This window comes from Drosophila suzukii, chromosome 3, assembly GCF_043229965.1.
Source record: "Drosophila suzukii chromosome 3, CBGP_Dsuzu_IsoJpt1.0, whole genome shotgun sequence".
NCBI lineage: Eukaryota > Metazoa > Arthropoda > Insecta > Diptera > Drosophilidae > Drosophila > Drosophila suzukii.
This window is the reverse complement of record NC_092082.1, coordinates 91,497,800-91,524,698: the sequence shown is the minus strand read 5'-3', so window position 1 is coordinate 91,524,698 and position 26,899 is coordinate 91,497,800. Positions and strand designations below refer to the sequence as shown.

The 26,899-nt window shown below is 40.9% G+C and overlaps 3 protein-coding genes across 19 annotated transcripts in view; 1 reads left to right on the top strand and 2 right to left on the bottom strand.

Annotated features, from left to right (window-relative positions):
- Nucleotides 1-30: 30 nt before the first annotated feature.
- LOC108017242 (sodium-independent sulfate anion transporter) lies at nt 31-3,614 on the bottom strand. Its single transcript, XM_036819710.3, has 3 exons — nt 3,032-3,614; nt 711-1,800; nt 31-655 (listed from the first exon to the last, which is right to left on the bottom strand). The coding sequence occupies exons 1-3, from the start codon at nt 3,395-3,397 to the stop codon at nt 81-83; spliced, it is 2,031 nt and encodes a 676-aa protein (XP_036675605.3). The 5' UTR covers nt 3,398-3,614; the 3' UTR covers nt 31-80.
- On the top strand, nt 1,881-2,671 carry LOC139353056 (uncharacterized). Its single transcript, XM_070996253.1, has 3 exons — nt 1,881-2,238; nt 2,305-2,343; nt 2,450-2,671. Exons 1-3 carry the CDS (start codon nt 2,038-2,040, stop codon nt 2,579-2,581), a joined length of 372 nt encoding a protein of 123 aa, XP_070852354.1. The 5' UTR covers nt 1,881-2,037; the 3' UTR covers nt 2,582-2,671.
- A 486-nt stretch (nt 3,615-4,100) lies between the features above and the next one.
- tmod (tropomodulin) overlaps nt 4,101-26,899 on the bottom strand; it is a 52,881-nt gene continuing 30,082 nt past the window's right edge. For 4 of the 17 annotated variants that reach the window (XM_070996239.1, XM_070996238.1, XM_070996245.1 and 1 more), the window contains 8 exons: nt 11,269-11,421; nt 10,694-11,206; nt 10,378-10,629; nt 10,129-10,276; nt 8,654-8,939; nt 7,217-7,718; nt 6,237-6,459; nt 5,588-5,878 (listed from right to left, as the gene is read on the bottom strand). In XM_070996239.1, coding sequence (XP_070852340.1) covers nt 7,703-7,718; nt 8,654-8,939; nt 10,129-10,276; nt 10,378-10,629; nt 10,694-11,206; nt 11,269-11,421 — 1,368 coding nt within the window. In that variant the 3' untranslated portion in view covers nt 5,588-5,878; nt 6,237-6,459; nt 7,217-7,702. Of the gene's footprint in view, nt 4,899-5,587; nt 5,879-6,236; nt 6,474-7,216; nt 7,719-8,653; nt 8,940-9,379; nt 9,959-10,128; nt 10,277-10,377; nt 10,630-10,693; nt 11,207-11,268; nt 11,422-12,041; nt 12,199-21,776; nt 22,076-26,899 lie in introns of those variants that run through there. The other 13 variants (XM_070996247.1, XM_070996249.1, XM_070996248.1 and 10 more) reach the window with 11 other exon arrangements.

Below are 26,899 nucleotides of genomic sequence, written 5' to 3'. Positions count from 1 at the left end.
ACAAGACAAAAAAAATTTAAAAATAAACCCTTTTCTTGATAAACGATAGATTACTTAGCTTTATTTAGATCTTAGTAAGACTAACTCCTAGCCAGAGAAAGAGTGCTGGCCATGCTGACGCACTCGCTAGCTCCATTTCCCGATTCGGCGTGATCGAGGGAGTCCACGGATCTTGAAAGATCCACCTCATCGGGCCGAAGTTCCTGGTTGAGGGCGTGGGTATTATAACAGAGCACTAGCCTCGTGTTCAGTCCCTCAAAGACGCTGACTACACTGGGCTTTAAGTTAAAGAATATAATCTTCTGCTGACGCCGACGGAAGTCGTCCACAATGGAGGATATAACTTTGGCGGCCGTGTAGTCCGCTGCAAAGATATAGGTGCAATCGATGACCACTGGCAGGGTGGACTTGCTGCCCAGCTTGAGAACCATGTTCCTCACAAATTCTACAGAGGGGAAGATCAGACATCGATCGGGAGTGATCTTCACGAAACGGATGCCCTGCTGCGTTTCCAGCTGCTCCAGGGTGACCTTTGGCCTGGCTGCATAGTACAGGATAAAGAGGAGATTCACTCCAATGGCCACCATAATACCGATCTCCAGGGGCAGCACCAAACAGGTGACAAAGGCCAGGATTCCAGGCACTAGATCGGAACCTGGAAGGATTAGGATTATTTAGGAATGTATACTACTAACTAGATCCCAACTCACGTTTGCTGCGCCACATGGGCGTTACCACCTGGTACTGGACCTGGAAGATCACAGCCGATATGATAATCGCGGCCAGCACCGCCTTGGGAATGAAGGCAAAGTAGTCGGTGAGGAAGTTCAGGGCCAGCACTACGATAATGCCGATGTACAGGTTGGACATATTGGTGCGACAGCCACTGGCATTATTCACCGCCGATCGGGCCAATCCGCCATTGCATCGATATCCAGAGAAAATAGAAGTGGCAATGTTGCCCACCCCACAGGCAATCATTTCCTGGGTGATATCTATCTGCCTTCCCTTGGCGAAGGCCTTGCAAACCGACATGGTTTCCAGTAGAGCCATTAGGGGAACGATCACGAGTCCGTATCCCAGACTCTGAACCATCTCAAGGAAATTCTGTCCCTCCACCGGGGGAATCCCAGCAGTCTCGTTCCCAGGCTGGGCTTTAATGGAAAATGGAGGAAGTGATGGGGTGGGCATTCCTTTGGGTATATTTCCAGTCAGTCTAAAAGGATTGGTTCCATTGGCATCAAGGTACATGGTGATGGCGGTAAACACAATCACCACGGAGGCATTTCTCGAGGTGGACAGGAACTTGATCACGTGGTTAACCACACGTTGGAAACCATTTCTCCTGGCCTCATCCTTCGGACCAATGGTAAACTTTCCAAAACTCCGCATTGACAGAAGCAGGAAAACGCACCCGAAACCCAAGCAGGTGTCGGCTACCCGGACATGTTCGATGTCCCGAAACATGCTGATCCAGGTGGCCAAAAAGGATCCCCCATCACTCTTCACACCCAGCATCGAACGCATCTGGGATGTGGACACAATCAGGGCCACGGCACTCGTGAAGCCCGCACTCACAGGTCCAGATACGAACTCCACCAGACATCCCAGCTTAAAGATGGCCATCAGGATCTCAATAATGCCGGTAAGGAAGGTGAGGAGCACGGATCTCTGCCAGGAACCTTGGGCGAACTGAAAGGTCATGAGTGAGGCCACCGCCGTGCTGCCAATCGTGCTGTCCTTGCAGGTGCCCAAAAGGACATAGACGAAGCAGCCCATGAAGGATCCATAAAGCCCATACTACGGAGAAAATATAGAAGGCAGGTCTTAGCTATAAACTTTAGAAAATCAAATTGAAGTCATTCAGAAACCCTGACTCATTTGATGATGCTAAACTAAATTAGTCAAGAGATTTCCTTCCTACTTCCTCAAGAAAAATGTAATGGTTACAAATGGTAATAACCCATACTATACAAAATGCATTGACGCTCTAAATATAGGAAAGCCCACTAACCGCATTCCAGATATCTGAGAAAAATGAGACATGACTTAAACCTAACACCAGTCCCATCATTCCGAAACTGGAACTCAAATACGACGGACAGAATGATAAAGTGCTCCTTCTGTCTGATACTCTTCATCACGAACGAATTTCTACTCATCAGTGGAAATAAAAACGAACGAAGTATAAATACTAAATCAGACTTTGGACTCACACATATAGATAATAGCCAGAAGGTAAAATGGTTGATAGTTTCTTTAAAGAACGATCAATACCAACTAATTATTATTATTTTTTAACAGACAATCTATGCCGCCAAAATTCCCATTGCACTCTTCAAGGTTTGTAAATTCTATTTCCCATCGTCAACTTTCCTCATTCATATTACTCATGTCTTTTAAATCTTTCATTTGTCTAATAAAACTAATTTATGATTTGTATTAACAGGAACTAATGCCGGAGAGAAATCGTGTTAAAAGAATGATTTTCAGCGGAAGAATCTCTTATGATCATAAGGGTAATCCCGTCATAAGAAATAAGGCACGCACTAAAGATAATTGGTTTTGGAACGTATTTTAACAAAGGTTTACTAAGGATGTGCTACTTAGAAATATTCGCGTGTATTTTAGATATGGTGTTGTATTAATAAAGGAGTCTCTTCGTATACTTCACACTATACAATTTTGTTTTTTTTTGTAAATGAAACCCACGTCTTTTAGAGGAGATCGGAGGATCAAGATCTTTAAACACTTTCACAGCTTATAATGCTTTGAAGAACCCACTGTATTTAAGGATTACGATTTTGTATCGGAAATATCTGCGAAGACATGCTTTCCCTGAGACGTACTTGTGATAAGTGATCAAGATGTCACCTCACACTTAACTAGGTGCTTTTCCACTGTGCTCAACTTGCTAATAAGCTGGAAAAACATGATGATATCTTGATTAACCAATCAAAAGTAATACACGCAACAAAATTTCTTGATCTTCCGAGACTAATAAAATTTGTGTGCATGCATGGATACTCACCTCTGGTGGCAGACCGACCACGCCCGAATAGGCCAAGCCCTGTGGGATCACGGTGAGACCCACAGTGAATCCGGCTATCAAATCTCCGATACAGTCTCTGGAGTTGTAGTGCGGCAGCCAGGTGAGGAAGGGCAGTCGCCTCAGGAGGGTCTTCTTCCGGAAGATATTCCGGGCATATCGGGAGCAGCAGGACTCGGCATTCTCCGACTCCTTGGAGGCCTCCAGCTGCTCCAAGCTCTTGCTCTTCGAGGTGCGATGATCGGTGATCAGAATGAAGTCCGTGGAGGAGCTGTCGAACTGCGCCTCCAGACTCTGACTGACCTCCGCCTGTTTGCGGAAGGTAACCTCGTTCTCCAGCGTGGACATTCTGGCCGAGATCTCTGTGTGAACTGATGGGTCGGACGACACGCCGCCGGAACCTGATGCTCCAGGGGCTGCGTCACGCGCTCTTATCTCCGGAGGCTGTTTGCCCAGATCTCGACGCGTGTCGTGTGTGGGAGCGGGATACAGGTTGTATCTTTCAGTTATATCCACAGCGGTTCCATAAACACGCCAAAACCCTCTTGACAATGACCAAAGCCCCCTGCAACCGCCCGCCTTTTCTATGTTTATCTTGGATATTGTCGGCCAGCCAACTGGCACAAGTGTCCCCGATTGATAATCTGAATTTTTCCATTAATCAAGAGCGATCTGTGGAGAATCGTTAATCAGGTGTGCACTACTCGTTCACCGCGTAAATATTGATCTTCACAGTATTCCATCCATCGGAATCCAGCTGTGATCGGACACCTCTTCGGGTTGAAAGATCGTTTTATAATCGAAAGTGCTGAGATACAATGTTTTTAAGATGGCTAATATTATCTAACATCAGGTTGCTACTGTATAATCTCCTTATCTCATTGAGACAGTAAAGATTATAGGGAGGAAGGAAAGTCTTACTATTTTTAGCTGATATCATACTTGCTGACGAAAGCATAATGCGAATAAAACGTGTGGTACACCAAGTAACCTTTTAAAAATACCCCCAAAGGTCTTTCAACCCAATAAATCATCAACAGTAATCGTGAAATATCTTTTGTAGTTTTTTTTATTTAATTTTAAAGTTTTTACATGATTTTTAAAAATTGTATTTTAAAAGCATTGCATTATGTCATATAAAGTAAGATATATCATTACATTATACAATTGTTTGTTTTTCATTTGATTTGTGTGTTTAACCATAAGTTAAATTTATGTTTATGCATTTTCATAATTCAATAGCAGTAAATTGTTTTCAGAGACCATGGCTATATATGTATCATATATATATAGTGTGTATAAGTATTATGTATGTTATGTGTTTGTATCATGTGTGTGTGCATGTGTGGATATAAACACGACTAAAACTAAAAATTGTGAAATATCACCCCGTCTAGGGGCTTCAAAAAAATCGAAGGACAGAATGGAAGGTAAGTAAAATAAAGTAAACGTGTGTATAGCTGCAGCGTAAATGTGAAGATTTTGCTTAAGGAAGAATTATTTAAGAGCTGCCAGATGGAAAGTTAATCCTTGATCTGCGTGTGTGACAATGAACATTCGCCTAACTCGTAACAAACAAATGATTATGCTTATATGGTGAACCGAACACAAACTCGAACCGAAATCATCTGAATCTGAAGAACGCAACAAACACTTAACAAAACAATATAGAACAATTCTTCGCGTGAGAACAACAACAAGTATATGACAACAATATGTGTGGGCTGTTGCAGTTTTCTTTTCGGTGTAGCCAAATGTAGACTCCATGTATCCAATTTGGACGAATCCTACTGCCAGACGCCAATGGTGTAGTTCCTGCTCAGATGTCCCATGCGACGCTGACGTCCAACTGGAAAATATTCGAAAAATCAGAATTAGTAATATTTTAAATTAGCATTTAACAAGACTGGTTCAGAACGAAGCATGACGCACAACAGTTGAATAGGTATAGTACAGTGTTTACAGAAAAAGCTGCCCTTGTTGGCTTAAGGCTAAGCTAATAGAGTTGCTAATCAGGTTTCCTCTTCCGTACATATTTACCAACCCATTTAGGGTCTATTTTCGGGCCAGTCTCCGCTGGCAGCGCTAAAATTGACGCTTTTCTGTTGACGGGGTCACCAGGAGATCTTAGGTGCTAACTTATGATGCTTCACTTGAAATGGTGAAATCAAAAATCACACTTTTCCAGTTGTATATCAAATGATGTCACTATAACTTTTTAAATGTTGTGCAAGAGCAGAAAAAATGTTGAAGAATTAAATACTCTAAACTATTTTACATCTCAAATAAATAGTACAAAACCGAACAGAATTCAACATTACTTTATAGTTAAGTTACCTTAGATTGTAAAATTCAAACTTAAATTATAGATATTATCAGTTATAACTATTATCCATAAGATACTTTACGTACTTCATGTAGCACATCATTCTTCGGTGTTAGTTCACAGCTGGTTGGTTGGATTCATTTGGTGGATTGGTTTCGGGAGGAGTACATAGAAGGTCGGTTGGTTTGGGGAATTGTGGATAGACATAAATCTGTTGTTCTTGTTGCCGTGGTTGCTCATGTTGTTGTAGTTGTTCTTGTTTGCTGGTGGTGTTCTTTGTTGGTTTGGTTTTGATTTTGATTTTCTTGCTGGGTCTTGGCTTGTTAATTCGGTAGTTATTCGGCAGTCAAATCAAGAGTTGGACAAACAAAACACACACACATAAAGATGGCTTTCTGCTTGATTGTTGTTCTTGGGTGGTGGCATGTTGTTGTTGGTTGGTTGCTGCTATATATTTCGTAATTTGTCTTTTTATTTACGCTGGTTGAGGCGTTTCACACGTACTGGAAACACAGATACAGGATAACGAGAGTGTGTTGGTGCGTGGGCGGGGCGGAAGAGAAGAAACAAATACATTGGCATTAGTCATTATAGAGAATATAGCATATGGCATTATAGAGAAGGGTTCAACAGTTTAGTTTTCGGGTTAGTTTCGAACTTTAATCATTCAATAAAACAATCAAGTAGCAGGTACAACATTCAAGTCGGCCCAAGTGTTTTGGGTTTCATATCGGGCAAAGGTCCTTAAACACTAACTTTCAATTAGCTGGAAGCTTTCGGGTTAATAATCGGGGTTAATTGGAGTTTTTTCTTTTCGGCCGCAGATCAACACAACAATTACTTAGACAGAAGGGTACCAACTTTTCATCTTTTTGGGATACTCTGCATCGAATTTAATATTTTTGTAGGTTTATCATGGCTCTTCTCTGTCGGTGGTGCTGCTTTAGTTTTCTGCTGTTAGTTGGTGGCTCTGATTGAATCATAAAAGTGTCTCAAATCTAGTTTTGTTATGGGTTTCTGCTACTATCGCTTTACTTTGACTCGGATCTGGGGACTCACTTAGATCATACATCGCAGTTAATTCCTATACGAAGAGAACTTTATTAGAGCCGCTTTATAAGCTCACTGCACAGAGTTGTCAGAAGTGTGGATAGTGTTCTGATGTGATTACACATAGCATGCAAATGGTTTGGCTGGGGAGATAAGTGCAAAACGGTGGGTAAAAGAAAAAACATGCAGTGGATGGTTAGACTTACACAATAAATAATATAATTTACATAATGAGAAACAACATAAACGTAATTAAATATGCTTGGATGCTAGTGTACATGACTGATCAGTGGGTATTACACAAACAAAATGGGGAAGGTCTATCTTCGAAGAACCGAAGCTTCTGATACCCTTGCAGATATTACATATTATTTATAAATAAATTTGGAACAATTAAATAAAAATAAATAATTCAACATAACTGTTTTCCCTTTTAAAAATTTACAGGTGTTCTAATACTTAGGGAGTTCTTTGTAAATTCATAAAAATCATAAGTAAACGGACAATAAAATATTTCTGTACTTCTTAAAAATATTATTTGCAAGAGTATTAAAAGATCTTGGTTTAGTTTACAGTCGATACTGCCATATATTTATGCAAACAGTCAGCCAAACGCACTTTGAGGACTCTCTCTAATCGAAAATCTGCGAAAGCTCGTTATAAGCCATATATATCGAAGCTATATATAGCAGAATGCTGGTTGCTCTTTGGGGGTTTTGGTTACTTGGCAATTCTTGCGAGTTAGCAGAAGAAATTGAAGAAGTGAAAGGACAATCCGTGTTCATAGATACCTGTGTTAAGCGTTAGAGAAAATTATACACGTGACGCCTAAACGATTTCTGCTGGGTTATAGAGGCCTCGACTTGGAACACAACTCATGGCACACGGGTACTATGCAGTGCCCATATACCATGAGCCTATTCGATCTGCGATCTTTATCGATAATATATGGATTATGTATTTAGTTGATATTTCACTTCGTTTTGGTTTCAGTGTGCTTTGCTTAGTTAAAGTCTCTAGAGTATATAGATATTTTTTGGCAAGCTCGGGGCTGCTTTATCTTTAGCTTAAACTTCTGCTCCTGCTTCCTTCATCTTTATATATATTATATTATACACGTTCTTTCGTTGTTATGTGCTTCTGTTTTTCTTCGGTTCTTTGGGTTTAGATTACAAAACGCTTTAAAAATGGTTTAGTTGCTTGCTTTCTGGTCTGCTTATTGAATTCTTGTAGACTTTCTATGCATATTATTGAAAAATCTGAATTGCAGTCGCAACTCAAGATCTTTTCTTACTGAAAACGAGAAACAGAAAGAGGGGAGAGAGAGAATAGAACACATAAACAAAAGGTGATAAAGACAGGTCACAAAAGAGGGGAAGAAATAATAATCATGAGTCTTTGACTGTCTCGAGAACGGAAATTCTGAATCGTTTTTGGCTGATATCTCTGAGTTCGTCTGTTTTTTGGGAGATAGAAAGACACATAGATACAAAACACAGAGTGCTGCGATGAGTGTGTATGCGGGTGTGCCTGGGTGTGGGTTAATAGCACGCGTCTGATCTGAATGATATAGGATATCGTGGCTGGATTATTTACACGGATCGATTTCGGATGGAAAAAGCGGCTGACAACGACGACATGGAGAACAGATATTAACAAGAGGGATTGTGCTGGAATCACTTTCCGGTTTCTGCACAGTACACAAATATCTCTAGAATTCACCATCGATTCGGATCTTTTCATATCTAAACAGCCGATACAAAGGGATTTACAAGTTCCATATTTGATATAAAGTGATATAAAGTGTTTTAAATTATTTAAGTTTGGATAAGTTCTTTATAAAATGTAAATCCCTTTGATTGATATGATTCCGACTATTTTGATATAACAAAGAGAACCGATGGTAATCTAGAAGAGATAGTTTTCTACGCCTGGATTTCTTTGTGGGTATGTACAAGTTCTTGGTCAGCAAGATCGATGGACTGCATCCAGAGTCCAGAGTGGTGGGGTGTATATTTTGTTGGGCAACGACAACGACAACATCGAGGGTTACATAACCAATGAGACAGAAAAGGGAAAGGCGCGAGTGGATCGAATGACTGTCTGTACATGGCTCGAACTTGTGGTTGCTGTGGTTTCAGTGGATTTCTGTGGTTTTCTGGTCGTGTTCTGTGGCATTCAGTGGCTCCGGTGGTGCGGCTGCAGTGTCTGCCCGACTTCTCACTCACGTGTGCGCTTGGTAGACGCCCTCATCGTCGTAGTTCGGCGTCACGGACCGACTGCCCGGCACCACCATGTTGTCGGGATCGAACTCCGGGTCGAAGGCATCGCCGCCGCCCCGGATGACCATATTGTCCGGATCCTCCTCCACTTCGTAGTCCGCCGGGGGCTGCGGCGAGGGCGACGGTGAGGGCGTGGCCGATGGGTTATACCCAACCAGATCCCGCTCAATCTCCATGTTGCCCGGCAGGATCAACTTCGGCAGATTGGGCTTGAGTTTCTGAACGCGGAAGACTGTCGGGGTGTTGTCGATTTTTTGGGTGTTTTGAGTTTGAGAGTAGCGTTGCAGAATTTACAACAGACAAGTGGATAATTGGTTAATGTTCTTCTTGGCGCAAGTCACTTTTACAGTCTATGGTAATTACAAGAAACGGGAGGCGAGAGAGAATCGAGGGGAGGCACAAAATATTACAAAGGAGGATCGATCTCAACCTGGCGAGATCCTGGCTCTAGTCTATAGGGGTAACACATGGGTTAGCATCGAGTGGATATGGAAGAATGATATACGTACGCAGCCCGCTTACCATAAATAATGTATGTAAAATATAATAATAAAGTAATAGCACTGTAATATATTAAATTTAACAAATTGGCATAACCGCGAATTCTTCAGTGCTATTACCTGTAAGTAAACCATCTTAACACGATCTACAAGTATATCTTATGAGATGCCCAGCCCAGAACGATAACGACAGGTGAAAACGAACGATAACGTGATAACGAAACGTGAACGATAACGATAACGCAACGAAGGCTGGTGAGACGATGTGAGAATGTAGAACGATGGGGTTAAGTCTGGAGATCTGGAGTGACGATGAGGCTGATGGAGGCCGAGAACGGATTACCTGGTTACCAGACACAATAGATAAATATAGAAACGATAGAGTGAAGAGTGGGGCTGGGGAGGACGCAACAAGAACGTGGAGCTCGGTTACCAACTGGGGTCGCTCATCAAATCTTCTTCTCAGCTCCAGTTCCGGACGAGGAGGCGGATGCCTCCGCCTGGAGATTGCGCACTAGACGCCCTGCAGGTGGCAAGTTATGGGTTACACTATCTGGGGTATCGGTCCAGGTGCGCGCCTTGATGAACTGCTCGAAGGCAGCCAGGGTCTTCAACCTGGTGGGTGAGATTTCCTTGGCCGCCTTGGAGTCTGAATGGTCATTATGGATTTGGTTTGGCGATTGATTGCTGGATGATGGTGGCGAAGCGATGGTGGTGATTCCGCTGGCTAACATACCTTGTTGCAATTCACCTAAACGCGCGAGTGAGGCAACTCAGTCAATAAGAAATATACCTAGTCCTATCGAGGGGAAAAGGAGCAGTGGAACTAGAACGCGGAACCAACGCTGATCGCCTGCAGATCGCTGGGAGTGGAGTAACCGCCGTCGCGGGGTCAACTGTCAATCCCAAGGGTCAACTTACTTCTGTCGATGTTGCGCTGCAGGTGAGCGGCCACTCGGTGGCGGGCGTCGTTGAACTCCAGGTGCAAGCCGAGGCGCAAAAGCGAGGAGTTCTTCTCCACCAGGTCGGTGATCTCCATCTCGATCTTGTTGCCCAGCACCGCAGATCGCTGAGGAGAGAAATCAAGGAGTTTAGTGGGGTAATTGATAGGGTGATATGAGATAATGATCACACATTATGGTCACACTCCAGCTAAAATAGAGCACTCACCTGATTGGAGGCCCTGAACTCCTCGATGGTGTGGCACTTGAGCAGGGCTTGCACCAGCTTAACGATCACGGGCGGACTGATAAAGTTGGTCTCGACATTTAATACTCTCAGGGTTTTGCTCTTCTCGATGGCCTCGGCTAAAAGGAGGGCTGTCTTGTCGGTGAGGCCGACATTTGTCAGCGAGAGGACTTCCAGATGTTCGTTCTGAGGCAGTGCGGCAAACAGTTGCTCGAGCTTCTCGTCCGAGATGTTCTGTGAAAACGAAGTAATCAATTTAGTAAGGATACAGGATGGTGAATGAAATCAAAGGCAAAACCTTAATGTTGTTCAAGTTGAGGTCAATCAGCTTGGAGTCATCGTCCTTGACCCTCTTGATGGACTCCTCCACATCTGTGCTGTTGGGCGGATCCATGGGGAAGAGCTTCTGCTGGGTGGACTTCGTGATGCCATCCCAGCCCATTCCCACGGGCTGTCCCTTGTTGAGCAAGGAGGCGTGGTACTGGTCCTGGTTCATCATCGAGTGGAAGCCCAGGATGGCGGCCAGATCGATGATCTCCTCCTGCGTGGCATCGTTGAGGGCGTGCTCGTACTCCTCGCCCATGTCGATGGCGATCTGTTCCTCGGCCTCGATATCGCGGGAATCCCTCGGTGGAGGGACCCACTTCTTTCCGCGCACCTTGCCCTGCACATAGGGCTCGAATTCCGGCTGGTCGGGCGTCTCGATGGCCTGCTTGTTGATGTGCTCGATCAGCTGCTTGCGGTTCAGAGGACCGGTGGCTTCCTTGGTGCACTCATAGCTGTTGCGCTGGTCTGGCGGCAGGAAGTTGTCCTGAAGAAAAAAGGAAGTGGTTAGAATAACTGGTATCTTTTTGTTTTTCGAAGGTCACTCACATCGGGATCCACTTCTTTGGCCAGTATGGTTATCTCCTCGGGCGAGAGCTGGGCCAGCAGGCTCTCCACATCCACATCATCGTACTCACTCAGATCCTTGCCATAAAGTTTGGCCGGGGTGGTGAGCGTGGTTGTCTTTGTGGTGGCTGAAGTCTACAAAGAAAAATGGGAATTTGCATTTAGCATTTCAGGAATTGTAAGGATTATTTTAGAATCCTTTTTTTTTCAACAAGATAACTTTACTTTTGTAAAACTTTTAATTTGTTTTAGATAAATTTATGAAATATGATTAATTATCCCATTTTAATATTTTAGGACTGTCAGTCGAGGCATATTTTCTAAATATTTCAAGACATCTAAAATACTTTTAAAAACTAAATTTGTTATTTGGTACTATCTTTCTTGTCTAAATCTTCGAGTGCTCTATCTTTAATTAATTAATTATAGATAATTTACATGTATCTTCCTGAAGTATAATTGCACTTTTTATGTATTAATGACAAGCTTAGAGATCACAATGAGGTGCATTATAGTCTGGTTTTCCCAAGACAAATGTGAGGATCAGTTAAGATTGCACCTTAATCGCAGGGCAATCTTCCCACGCTTTTGCTCTTCTTTTCCATTGGGTAAAATGCATTGTTTTCACTTTTGCACAGCTCACTTTTCAGTTTCCCGCTTTTCCGATGAGAGCGAAAGTTCACTTATGCTTTACAGGGGTTTACGAGGTCTACAAAAAAATGGGGTTTTTAGGTACTTAAAGCTACTTTTCGCACATTTTTATGCTTGAGACGGAGGCTCACTGGCGGCTGGGGAGCGCGGCGTTTGACCTTTGGCACCGGACGCAGCTTGATCTGCTGGAACTCGGCCACCGGCAGGGCACTCTCCATTCTAGAATTCTATCTGTCTTCACAGTTCGGAGGTGCCAATCGATACGGATATTAGGAATACGAAATATGAAGCGCGCAATATGGCAAATCCAATTATGAATGCACCGAGGCGACTTGCAGCTTTCAGCTTGAAGAGCCGGAGACTCTGGCGACTTGGGACTGGGTCTGCGTTCCACCACCGACTGACTGGCAAGAGAGGCCCGCCGAAAGACCAGACCACCGCACCACCAGACCACCGAATTAAGGCGAGACAACGGCAACCACATCGAAAGCAAAGCGAGAGTCGTGCAACATTTGCTTCGAGCCAACCCAAAGCCAAAAGACAGGCTGCAATCGCTCAGCCAGTCAGCCAGTCAGCCATCCAGTCACTCAGTCAGTTAGTCAGTGAGTCAGGCGTTCAGTTCGAGCCAAGTTAAATCGAGTCACCCAGCCAGTTGGCCCGAAGAGTTGCCAATGTAAATTAGGCACACAAAGAAAAACTGGGGCGGAATTTAACTCTACTTTACTTCTTTGCATACACGAATTCTTTAGGATGTAAGATACAAGAAAATGCGCGAATTCTTTAGGAATCAAAATGTAACGACGATTATTTCTAATGTATTGTTTTAGCTAAAACTAGCTCAACTTCCTTTTTGAAAGATTTTATAGATAAGAATTCTCCAACTGTAGTTTCATTGTTATGACGCCGCGAATTCTTCGGCTCGATTAAGCAAGTTTGAAAAATCTTTTATGAAGTCGCACTTAACAAATTGATAATCTCTTTAAAATGACTTTAAATCAATAAACGCATAGTTATTTGTTGTCTCTGAATCCTATCAAATTTATTTCTCAGTGCAGAAGGCGGGGGACAGGGGCACTCAACTGTGGCATGACTTCTCCGCGGTGGTGTCTGCACTTAAACGACTTCTCGCTGGGAAATTGTTGTGCAACTCTGCCAGATTTCAAATAAATAAGTCAACAAATTGTGGCCCATAAACAAGCCGAGCGGAAGTCGTCGAAAAGCCACGAAATCGACATTAGACATGGAGGGAAATCAGCTAGTGATTTGCATAAGACAATTGTAAGAAACCGAGAAACTTGGAGGGCGGAATATATGTTCTAGCTGAGCGTGACCGAAAAAAGGGGCATTTAGTATATAGTATTTAGTGCAGGCAAATCCAGAGTCAAGAGCCGATTGAAAACTGGTTTCCCCCGAGGGCAAAAGAGTGCCAAGGAACCGCGACGGACACTACAATGGCCATAAAACCGGGGCTTAAACTCCTCTTTGGCCGGCCGTTTACTTAGTGCTTTTAGCAGGGAACCGGTTTCGGCCACAATAGGTACAGCTAAGCTACCATACTATACCATCTCGACCAGCAAGTACTAGCAAAACAAACCCACAAATGGCCAAGATGACGCTCCCAGATATTATACGTGTATCTGATGGATACAGCTAAATGCTAAATGCCAGCCACTGACCCACTTCCGAGTGGAGCTCCTCGTTTTTATTTTTTGGTGGGGGCGATTATGTCAGCTTCTAACGCCTCAAGTTGGAGTCGATTGTTGACATTTCAATTGGGAACAGCGCAGAAAAAACTCCCTCAATGACACAGCACAGTGTAGAAACTCCACGCAGCTCGATTCGAATCCAATCCAATCGAGAAGGAAGGCCTCCGGAGGTGGAGCAACTGTAAACTGTGGAATCATAAAAAGTAATTGCAAAAATAATTGAGTTCACGGCACTCCGGAGACACTTCGAAACGCTAGAGAGCCAAGCAAATAAATTCTAGCCAAAACAAGAATTTTAGTGGATATTTCGCTAGTCGAAGCTGCGAGTACCCATGCTAGAATTTATTATCTAGTCAAGCAATATTTATAAATTATTGTGAGTTTATGAATTATAGGTAGTTTTGTAAATATTTCAAGGTATTTGTTCAAGGGAAAACTTATAAAAACGAGTAAATCTTTTCTAAGACACTTGTCATATTGGTATTCAAGAACAAAATCCTCTGAATTTTGAGACTGTAGAAGAGGAATGTTAATACGTATTCTTATAAGTCGGATTATTATAAAATATTTTTTAGAAGCGACTTTTCCTTCCCGTATAAAAATAATAACTTTATCTGTGATCTAATATTCTCCTTCTCAAAAAGAGTACCTCAAATGATACCTGTTCTTGGATACCAAAACGCAGCCCACCATGCAAATCCACACCGTGCGGTAAACAAGACGGGAACCGAAATGTATCTGTCAGATACTCGTCGTCAACACATTAAACATTAAAAACTGTTAACTGGCGTGCATCTGTCAGTGTTTTGGGTTCGGGGAGCCAATTAGAAGTCGAGATCCCAGCTAAATGGAGTGACAGGCTCATTAATTGCAACGGGCCTTTGCAACGGTAGTTCGAAATAAACCAACTCACTGGGAGAGCTCAACTCAGAAGATTCTCCGCCCACAGCCTGCAGCCTTCTGTCATCTCGTTTTATGCAATTACAAAGCAAGTACTTTTCAAGAGTAAAGGTTGAATGAAAGGCCTCATTTAATGGGAAGCAGCTGCTTTGCATGAAAACGGTCTGAAGGTTCCGTCAAAAACAGCTTCAGATACACTTGAGCATTCTAAAAGCATTTGTTGCAGCACAACGAGTTTTTCATTAAATCAAATAGACATAGGTAAGTCGCTTTAATGTGATTACGCTCATTTTAATTAAGAAAACCATGTGCAATGTTTGCAAAATTTAAGCTTCTTTTAATAACTATGATTAACATGGCAAAAAATAACATAAGAAATATACAGATAGACAATCTTAAAGAATGGTTTCTTATTAAATGCATTTTGTATGCCAGTTTAAAATTTGAACCGATACAAAGTGAGTCATTTAGAAAATCAATAACACATCAACCCCAAGAGAATTAAGAGAATGTTGTTGCCATAAAATCGAAGATGAATTATTGACACTTCACGATGTTCATGTCTTGTTGCCATTATTTTAAGATTTAATCTTCCAAAAAAGATTAGCTAAAATTCACATTTCTGAATAAGGAAATTTATGTAATTTATTTTATATGGGATAACGTTAAGCTTTAAAAATAGTAACAATATGCAAATTACCAGCTTAAAATTACTTATTTATTAAAGCATATTTTTCAGAATTTGTGAAATGCGCTTTAAGCCCCTTGATACTTAATTACAGGCTACCCACTTAATGGTTAGGTAAAAATAAATGAAGAACTCTACACTAACAATAAGATACCGCTTAAACCCAGACCGAAACAGGAATAAATCCAGCTTAAGGCCAGTGAACAAATCCTCCTGGCCATGTGTGACCCACAAAAGAGAGCCCCTGAGCAACGGGGCGATGTGAAACATGGTTTTCGGTGATTTGCACATATGTATCTTGTATCTGGGAGTAGGTATCTCGTATCTCGCATCTGACGAATGGGCGGCAGTCGCCGAATGCGAAATCGGTCAAGGTGCTTAGGCGATTTAATTAAGCGGCAAACAACACAACAGCACATTTTCCAGCAGCGACAAACGGCAATGGTCACGTTTACAGCGAACAATTTCACATTGCCCGCGGAGCGGAAAAACTGTGGAAAATCAAACAGAAGTGCATGAAAAGTTGGTCTCGCACACGTCGCCACGTCCCTCCAAAGCAGGTAGGAAAATGAAAATGGACCCGGCTAATGACCAACAACGAGAAACGCTGTGGAAATTCGCGTAGGAAGCGAGGGAAACGGCCAGGGAAATTGCAGTTCGCGAGTTTGGAGGAAACCGTAGCAGGAAATTTCGAGCAAGAAACATTAATTACACTTGCGACCAGGCCGGCTCGCTTTTATGGCCATCCGAATCCGACAATTAGTCGCGTGGAAAACCAGAAACCGAAGGTGAAAAGATGCGTCCGATGAAAATGAGCGGTGCGTTGAGTGTCCAGTGAAAATGCGTATCTGGGGAAATTACCTGTTGCAGCAGGGGAAAACAGTAAAGCAGTTGCATTTTCTTATCTCAATGGTATCTGTTAAATTATGGCCATTAAAACGTTGTTGGGTTTTTCAATCCAACCAAAATATTAAATTATTTTTCATAACATTTATGCATGATATAACTCTAAAATACACCGCTTGATCCTGTTTTCCCCTGTGTCAATCGAGGTACAATGCAATTTTCGCAGCCATTGATAGATTGCCAGCTTTGTAAACCACATCACCTTCTACCCATACGTTTTATTCCTCTGTGGGGTGAAACATGTTTTATTGCATTTTCCTGGAACTCCCCAAAGTGCCTGCATAAATGTGAAATATGCCCGGGCACTTCGGCAGCCTGGTAAGATGGAAAAGAAGTTTTTGTGCTCCTAAGCCAATTCCCAGTGCCAGTCAATTGCATATTCAGTGAACACGAATATGCTTTTTATATGGCAATATTTTATGCAATTTGCATGCCAACAGCAGGCAGCTTACGAGGAGGAAAAAGGTGGAGGTGCCAGGAGGTCGACCCCCTGAAAGTTGAGACCCCAGTTGGTCAGCTGGCGAAAGGGAATCCGCTTCTGGTCGAGCTTTAGCTACATACATATATATTCTGGTTCTGCCTTCAGTCAGGCGTTTCAACTGCTGAAAACTGAGACGTCGATAGTTCCGTCTCAATGCATTCGCATTTAAAGCAAGTGAACTTTGGAACATTCAAGATAATCGAATGTTTTATACTATGGAATACATAAGTATTTAAAAAGTTTATAACTTAACATAACATAACGTTCTAAAGGGTCTGTTTTATGTTTTGTATAGAGATATCTAGGCAGATATCCCATAAAAATATACCTTCTTTAAACATGGTAGTCTACAAATTTAACTTAACTAAATTCTGTAAGTGATTAAAATATTCTAATGATTGACTTCATTTCAAAATTCACCTGTACTATCATTACTATTTTACCATAGCCGAGCATACCCCGTTCCTTCCTATAGACAGGGTGTAGACCTCTGCCGCTTCGTTGCAACCAGAAATCTCCGATATCAAAGCGGTTAGGGGGCAGTAAAGTAAGGAATCACTGGGGTGCTGGCAGAAACTGACAGTTGGCATGACCATGGAAAACGTAGAAACCCAGAAAACTTGGCTGCAGTGCAGAGGCAACTTTCCCGATCTGAATTGAATCCGCACATAATGCACAGATGTCGCTAAAAGTTGCATGGGGAAGGGGCCGGGCAAAAGTGAAATTTGAGCAGCAGACGCATTTAGACAAAATGAGAAACGTGCGTCGCATTCTCAGTTGGAGACTGAGCCCCAATCATCAATAAGATGCCCAAATAAGCCAGCCAGAGAATCATAATAAATTATGGTCTTCAGTCTTCTCGAAAGTCCCCCTGAAGAGTACGCCAATTTATGTAGTTTACATTTGACTTTGCATTTCAAAAGTGCCTTTGCTCTGGGTCACGTTTCGGCAAATGTTTTTGTGCCCAGGAATGTTGTAAGTAATAGGGAAATTTTGGGGCGGGGTGATGTGAAAACTGTCATGGTGTCAGAGTGCCAGTGAAAGTTAAGTGGTAGACAAATTTAGATGCAAATTAATTAAAAATTCATGTAAATTTTCCCCTTTTTCCCACTCTTTCTGGGGTCTTTGACTTTGTGTATATACCTAACCGTAATCACCATTTGTTTACACGCTCCCTGGGAATTGTTTAAACAATCGGTTGCAAGTGCAGCGAGTTCGCTGAACCCTGAATCAGAATTTCCACCATGAGGTAATTTTCCGGATTAGAAAAACAAACCGCAAAGTGTGGCAACAATCGCATGCGATCTTTGTCGCCAGAGAGCACGCGATTTCAGGGCGATTAAAAACGCCACCGCCATAAATTTCGACTTTTCAGTGGGCGTGGCATGCAACAGTATTTATAAATGAAAAACCAAGTCAGTTAGTCAGCGTGTAGTAAGCAGTGCCAAATTAAAATTGCTGATGAAATTTATAGCCTTACGTAAGCCACGAAATTCCCACACATGGCAGACTTTAACTATTCATAAGTCAGTTATGAGCGGCATTTGATTGTAATTTACCAGGTTAAGTAGTGCAATACATCTTAATATATGTCGAGATTTATTTTATGCTTGGTAGTCATGAGAAAATAATTTGAGTTGAGTTTTCATGGCTAAAATGGAAATTAAAAATGATTTACCAAGATTATTTTACTTGTGGATTAGGGCTGTTGTCTCATTTATGTTAAATTAAAAGTAGGTTTTAAACCAGCGGTAGGCACGCAACACAATGACATTTAGTCTTTTATTTGTGTTAGCAATTTTCACGGGGAAGCTGTACACTGTAAACGTGCCGGCAGAGGCTGAGAAGAGGTATTTCCTGGACTCATGGATATTTTGAGAGCATATGTGGATTTCCTGATGAAATTCTTTCAAGTCTTTTCAAACAAGTCTTTTCATTACTCCTCTTCAAAGTTCCCCACATACATTACCACACTTTTTAAGGCCCTTAAGCTCCCACATGAAGGCCATCCTTCAGATGGTCATCCACCTTCCGAATCGAACTCACCTGCAATTAAAAAGCGAGGAGAACAAAATGCATTATTAAGTGAAAGGGGAAAACTTTGGTCGTAAATAAAGAAGGCAATGTCAGATTTATGTATATTGTGAGCGAGATAAAATGGCAGCTGAAAACTTTCCCAGCAGACGTGTAACAATACAGGACAAAAATCGAGGAGAGCGGCAGAGGTAATTACATGAAAGCCACGCAGAGAAAATTATGTGAAGAGATTAAATTTGTAAGATAAATTGGAGTGGAGGGCAGGTCGTCGGCTTGTCAGTTGTGTCAGTCACTTCCCAGGGAATCATAATACACATACTTTGATGGGAGATCGGGGACTGGAGCGATACTCGCACAACAAGGGCGCATAAAATATAAAAAAGCGGTTGCGGTAATAAATGAAAATTATGCAAAGTTCCAGGCGGAATGATGAGGTAATGCCCATCCAAGCCAGAAACGGTTAACGGAGCGTGTTATAAGGCCGGAGATTTAGGAGATTCTGGTCCCAGACTCCCGACTCCACACTTCACACTCCAGACATCCTGTCTCAGATGAGTAAGTGGAAATTTATGAAAATGCGAATGCGAATGCCGGGGTAATAACTGTGGGCCGGTGGTCCTCGGTCTTCTGGCAGCTGCACTTCCACTTCCACGGAACTCGCAGAAGTTTTAAGTCGCCGGAAAACCCACAAGCTTGTTTTTCCCCTGTTAACAACCAAAATCTAAGTGGCCAACAACTTTTCCAAAACTTTGTCTGACACTTTGCGGGGCTGGGCTGGGAATTTTTAAAAGCTTTAATCGTGTCACGGCATTAGGCGATGATATTATCAACTTTGGCGCTCACCACTTCCATATATAATATATATCTATACAGATATAGGAACGATGGTGTGCTAATTGAACAAAGCAGGTCGATTCCGCTTGGTTTATTTGCAATAAACCCCAATATTAGCAAAGCACTTATTTTCTATGCTCTAAAATCCAATCATGTCATGTGTTTTATGTGTCATCTTTCAGCCTTCTATTTATAAGCATACAGTAAGTCTCTTTATTGGCAAGCCCATTGAAAATATAAATTATTGTTTGATAAGCGGTTTAGCATAACAGCGGCTGCCCATTGTATCGATATAAGTAAACAAAGGGAAAGTTTATCAGGTGGACATTTATTGTCGATACTTGAATAAACTGATATTATTTTTGTTTTGTGAATAAGTGTGTCATTATTGTTGACTCGAAATCCTTCATTGTATGTGGCTCTATAAAACTTCGAGTATTTAATTTATTTATTCAGACTTTATTATAATTATCTGACATTTTTGTGTTTCTGAATGAGACTCATACTACGAATTTGTAATATATTTTTTTCAAGGATCTTTTTTTGGAAACCTACAACGTAAAGTATTTACTAAGAAATAAATTATAAATGTTTTGCAATCGGTAAATGGTTAGAAGAGGATGATCTGAATATCAGAATTTACATTAAGGGTAAAAGGCCTAATATTGATTAGCAATTATAAGAACAAATATTCATTCCATTTTCCATATTTCCCCAATCCCAGTACCCCTCTTACACTGCTGACTTGCACTGTGGATAAGGACTTTGTTGTGGATTCTCGGTGGGCAAACAAGTTTAATCTTTTTTGCGCTTTTGCGGCTACTGATGGCTTCGTCTTTTTTTTTTCGTCGTCAATTAAACGACGGAAATGAGCAATTTTATGTTGGCCGACTTTGCTGTTTGGTTTTTTCAGTACTTTTTGTACTCGTGCCCCTATTCCGTGGATGGGAAAAGCTTTTCATGTCTGCTTTGATGGCTGTCCATCCGTCCACGAAAAGTAAACGCCAAAGCGGAGGAAAGGCGATTAATTACTCAGCTCAGCGATGTTAAATGCGCTTTTGACGCCCCCGCGCATTTTCTTCCGGTTCTATATATAGCATGGTATGGTAAACGGAAGAAGGTAGAAGGGTTCCGAAGAGGCAGCTCGGTTTAATTGGGGGCATATAAGAGCTGGGATTATCCCAAGTGTTTAGGTAAGGGGCCGGCGTTCAGAAGGAGAACTTAATTAGGAAAATCACGAATTTACAAGCCGACCACGCAAAATTAACCCTACCTTCTCACGTAATTCCTTGGATTATAATCCACATTGGGCAAATTAAGCTTCAGTTTAACTTGTGGTTTAAGTAAAAGATGGCTTAAGTAGCAGCTTTGTGTTAGTTGGGGAGATTTTTAAGTGGTTAAAGATGTAATACTTATAAGACATTATGTTGTCAGAAAGGAACCTTTCGGAAAATAACAATATAATATAATATAATATAATTATTACAATTATTCCTTTAGATTTGTACAATATTGTACGTTTTGGTACCTGATACCTAAATAGAAACCATCCACGGTTCGGTAAAATATTTTAGAAAACAGTTTCTGATGTTATTATCATAATTTATTATTATAATGGAGTTGTTGAATCATTCTTTAAAGCAAAGAGTATTCAGAACATAATGATTGGGCTATAGAAATGTAATACCTGACCTTATGGAAGGTTAATCTTTCCCAACAACTAACCGAGGGAACTAAAATCTGGAAAGGCGGATGGTCGATATCTATAACGTCATTGCGAGGGAATGAGTAACTCGATATGGGCGATAAGGTCTCGACATAGCGGTAAACGAATATAAACAGCTGTTTCAGCGCGATAAGGAATTTAGTCCGATATTATATAAAAAGGCAAAACATGCCAAAATTGAGACACAAAACAAAAGGCAGGAAAAGAAAGCGATGACATAATAGGAGCTATTAAATTTGTGAATTAATTAAAGGGAGGGGAATCAATAATTAAGGGGGGCTTAGGGCGAAAAGGGGTGGAAGTTTAATGTGAAAACATATAAATATTTGATGACGAAGAGTTTCTCTCTCTTAAGAGAGCGCAAACTCCAGAACTCAAGAGAGAGGGAGAGATAAAACTGACGTAATCGTTCGGCGGAGAGAAAGAGAGGGCAAAACTCGAAGCAAACAAAAATAAATTAATGAAATGAAATCATTCAAGGCAAACAACCCCAGAAGAAAAAAACATCAATGAAAAACAATTTAAACACTTGAGCGCAACAACAATTGCTACACTACTAACCTCCATTGTTGTTGTTTTTGTGGCTTTTGTTTGAGCGTTTTGTTCACCGTTAGCTGCCTTTGTTGTTGTTATTGCACTGTTTTTTGGTTTTTGACACGCACTAGAATTTTTGTTGCCTTTGATTTTTCTTTTGGGCGTGACACACGGAAAACCGTTAGAAAACCACCTTTACTGACAGAAACCCGCGTGTTTTTCTGACTTTTCTTATCTCACGGATCGCAGCAACAATTTGCAGCCAGCGCAATTGTTTAATTGTTACAAGTTAATAGTGAAGTGCGCGGAGCAACTTTATTTTATTTTGGGTGTATTTTTAAAAGTGACCGTTGCGAATAGCGGCAAAATAACAGTCGGAAGGTGCGGGGTGGCATTCCACCGTTATCGCTGTACGGTCATACTTCAAACCGCGCTCAGCAGTGTGACCGCAGATTTCAAATCCGGCTCATTATTTCAAAATAAGAATTATTAGAATTATAATTTAACTATAAGAAATGTTTAGTTTACCTAAAACTTAAACATTACATGGTGAAAAACAATTTGTTGTTTAGATTTTAAGGTCTGGGCTCTTCCTTTCAAAAGAGAGAAGATAAATTAAAATTTGGAATTTACAGTTTGAGAGCCACTTCATTTTTTGGGAACTATCATTTTCAGCTACTAGTAGTTCTTAAATAATTTCCTAAGCCGACAAATTAAAAATATTAATATTTACTTAATTTATTAATCAAGTTCTGTTTTTTCTTATAGAAATACACTGCTTTTATAAAAGTAGGTATACTTTTATAAAAATTAAAAGACACAAACATCGATTTTTTGGATGTTTTTTGCCAATTAATGAAAATAATAATTACACTTTATAGACTTGAGTAAAATCTAGGCCGCAAAAAAGACCATTACCTGCTCCAGAAGCATACCCAATTTCAGTTAAACCGACATAAAATAACAAATTTTCCGTACGGGTAATTTTTATGGGCCCAACATAAAATTAAAATTAACCAGAATGCACGCTATAAATCAAGCGGACGGTCACAAGAATACAGATGCGGCTTTTTCCGCCCTGCATATCATTTTCATTCTCGTTTCATTTTATCAACTTTTCTTGGGTAATTTTTGAGCGAATTGCGTTAAATTAATTAGGGTGGTGGGGAAAGTGGGTCCAAAGAGGGCTCAAAGGGCGAAGGAAAAACTTTCGCGGTATTTCCATAAACAACAATAACAGAAGATGCTGCATAGGGCGGTAGTGGGTTAACTACACGTGGAAAATAAAAAAGTTTTTAAAATAAAAATATTAATAAAATGTATTGCGTATATAATCCCAAGTGAATTTGTATATATTTTGAGTTCAAATTTTTATAATAAAATTGAATACTCCTACGACGTGAAATCATATGGAGTATCAAAGGAAAAACCCGAAAATATTTTTCAACACATATTAAAACAATTTTTCTGCAGTGTAGGCTGGTTCAGGGGGCGTGGCAGCGAGGCCAAAACGTGATGAGCAGACAAATAGAAGACGTCATAAAAATGCCATTGTAAGTAGTTGAGCTTTCTGTTTTTTTGGCTTTTGTTGGCGCTGTGACAGGAGGTTTTCGCTAGTTGTTGTTGCTGATATCCTTGCAGGCTGTTATCCTGATTGCCGTTGTTGTTGTTGTTGCTACCCCTGTTGGTGTGGCAAATCGACAAAAGGCACGCGAAGGAGGCAGAAACTCATTTCACTTGTGTCGAAAAGATAAATGCGAAGCGCTTAAAAAAGCAATTACCGCATAAATTGCGCTGGCATACACCCCCCTTCCGCACAGTGCAGCCCCACCCACTGGGGAACCCCCCTTAAATTACAGCCCCCACCCCTTTGCTTTTTGTGCACAGGATGCGGCGCATAAAACTTGCTACAAAAGACAGTCCTTCCTTGGCGGCTTTCTCACAAAACAAATGTTGCCAACACGCGAAAAACATGCAAAATGCATTGGGAAGCACATGGGCGGGGAGGGGGTTCACCAAGGGGGGCCCGGCTTAATTGAAAAATCAATAGTGTGCCACCCCCTCTCAAACACTCCCGCTCACTAAACTCGCGTAAATCAAGTTAAAAATCGCAGCAATCAAAGCACCTGAAGCGCAATAAAAACTCATTAAAATGAGCCCTCAACATGCACTGAGAGAATGTGGAGCTACTCAATGGATTAAAATATTAATTAATTGGAATTTTAATATTATTGAAAATGTTGGAGAATCTTGTTAAATAAGTTTATATTTTGAATGTTTTATAAAATTTTTCAGATTACAACTGAAAATTTAAAAAGTAAAATGAGAAAATTGGTCAAAAACTACATTTTCCAAAAAGTGATGAGGATCGTTAGCATATTTAGCAAGCTGTTCAAAACAGTCGGTCTTTTAGCTGTACGCCTTGGTTTGGCTGAACTACGATGGAAAAACCGGATCAAATGTCGAATTTTTGACAAAAACCAGAATTTTGTATTTTTGACAAAAATTTTAACCCATTTTTCAACATAAAAATTCAGTTTTTTGGCTGCCATAACAAAAATATAAGTCAGAATGAGGAGTGTCATACCTCGTTGAGCTGGTTGTTTAATTTCCAATCGATTGGCATTCTAACCTAAAAATGTTTAATTTTTGCCATTTCACGCAAAAAAGTGATGTAACCCCTACAAAAATTGAGAAAATTGGTCAAAAAATAAATTTTCCTAAAAGTGATGAGGATCGTTAGCATATTTAGCAAGCTGTTCAAAACAGTCGGTATTTTAGCTGTACGCCTTGATTTGGCTCAACTACGATGGAAATACCGAAAAAAAATGCCGCATTTTTGACAAAAATCTGAATTTTATATTTTGACAAAAATTTTAACCCTTTTTTCGGCAAAAAGTTCAGATTTTTGGCTGCCATAACAAAAATATAGGTCAGAATGAGGAATGTCATACCTCGTTGAGCTCGTTGTTTAATTTCCAATCGATTGGCATTTCAACCTGAAAATATTTAATTTTTGGCATTTTTCGAAAAAAAAGTGATGTAACCCCTACAAAAATTGAGAAAATTGGTCAAAAAATAAATTTTCCTAAAAGTGATGAGGATCGTTAGCATATTTAGCAAGCTGTTCAAAACAGTCGGTCTTTTAGCTGTACGCCTTAATTTGGCTTAACTACGATGGAAAAAGCGTAAAAAAATGTCGAATTTTTGACAAAAATCAGAATTTTGTATTTTTGACAAAAATTTTAACCCTTTTTTCGCCATAAAAATTCAGTTTTTTGGCTGCCATAACAAAAATATAAGTCAGAATGAGGAATGTCATACCCCGTTGAGCTCGTTGTTTAATTTCCAATCGATTGGCACTCTAACCTGAAAATGTTAAATTTTTGCCACTTTTAACAAAAAAGTGATGTCACCCCTACAAAAATTGAGAAAATTGGTCAAAAAATAAATTTTCCTAAAAGTGATAAGGATCGTTTGCATATTTAGAAAGCTGCTCAAAACAGTCGGTCTTTTTGCTGTACGCCTTGATTTGGCTGAATTACGATGGAAAAACCGAAAAAAAATGTCGAATTTTTGACAAAAATTCTGACCGAAAAAAAATGTCGAATTTTTGACAAAAATTCTGAATGTTTTGGAAAACGGTTAATAGTTTTAGAAAATTATAAACAGGAGACCTAGAACATTAGGTAGTGTCTTAAAGGATGCGATTCCAGTCCATTTAATTTTTAAACTTGTGTATCCAATTTTTTCACAGTGCACCCTCCGGATCCCGTGACGATTGGGGGCCAGGTGTTTTGTCCGGACTTTGGACTCCGGACTATGGTTACAGCCCCGGCCGTGCTCCGAAATTGGATTTGAACAAATTACAACACATCGATTTCTCATTAGAGGGGGCAAGGGCAGAAGGAAACCCGGGGAAAACCCGGGGAAAACCTGGAAAAGGGGAGACCAAGGGAAGCTGCGACATTTGATGGCGACAGAAATCACTTAAAGGGAAAATTTAATTGACTCGACTGCGGAAGTCAGCTGCCAATTTGTTGGCCATGCCCCACTGGCACAGGAAATTTCGTCGACTTCCTGATTTAAATAATAACAAACTGTGCCGATGTCTGCTCAGCCTGCTTTCCCCGCTTTCCCCCGGCTTTCCCCCACATCCTGTGAGTCTAAAGACTTGCTTGTCACGCCAACTGACGGCCGGGAAACCCCCTTCCCACGCCCATGTCTTCCCCAAGAACATGATTGGCGTCATCAGCGAAGGATCTGCAGAAAGGTATAGGGGGTGTCAACGTTGATTTTGGTCAGCGTTTGCCTGCCGGCTTAGTGGAGTGTCAATATTTGTACACCTCCTCGACGTGGGCGGTGGCTCTGTGGCTCTGGGGGGCGTGGCACCACAGGCTATGGCAAATTAAAATGTTTGCCTTATGATGCGGCTGGAAATATAAACATGACAGGCGGAAGGCGGGGCAAACAAGAAATATTTGAGGGGGTTGAGTGTAGTATATTTAGGGGAAAAGTTGGGGCAGGCTTTTTGCAAACTGTCAGATCGATATGATACAAACGATTATATGAATACATGGGAAGGGGGTTTTAGAAACGGATTTACAGATTTTTGATTTAGGAAGAGGGAAGAAGGGTTATAAGAAACATTATAAAACGTTTAAATGTAGGAATTATATATACAATTTTCTATTACCCCTTTATTTTTGTTATTTGTTAAAAACTTTATCAAATTCCTTGTGTCGAGAATTTTAATAGATTTTGAGCTGTATACAAATTGTAATAAATAACCAACTAGACCTAGGGAAAATTACAAAAAAATATTATAGGACCTCCCTTAACAAGTATCTACATTTAATGCTTGTAATATTCAAAAAAATACAGAAGTTTTTAAACCTTTTTGCAAGAATTCCCTAAGAATACACCTTCTAAGCCAGCAATTTGGCGCTGCAATTTTGATAAGATCACCATTCAGCGAATTCCAGCGATTCCAGCGATTCCTCAAGGATGTGTCAGGATGTGCAATGCCTGGCTATTGCTGCTTGTTTTTCCTGCCTGTTGACTGGGAACTGGGAAGCTCTTTGCATTTGTTGAACAACAATTTCCGGCACGAAGGGACGAACCCAGAAGCCGAGGCTCAACTGGTGAGG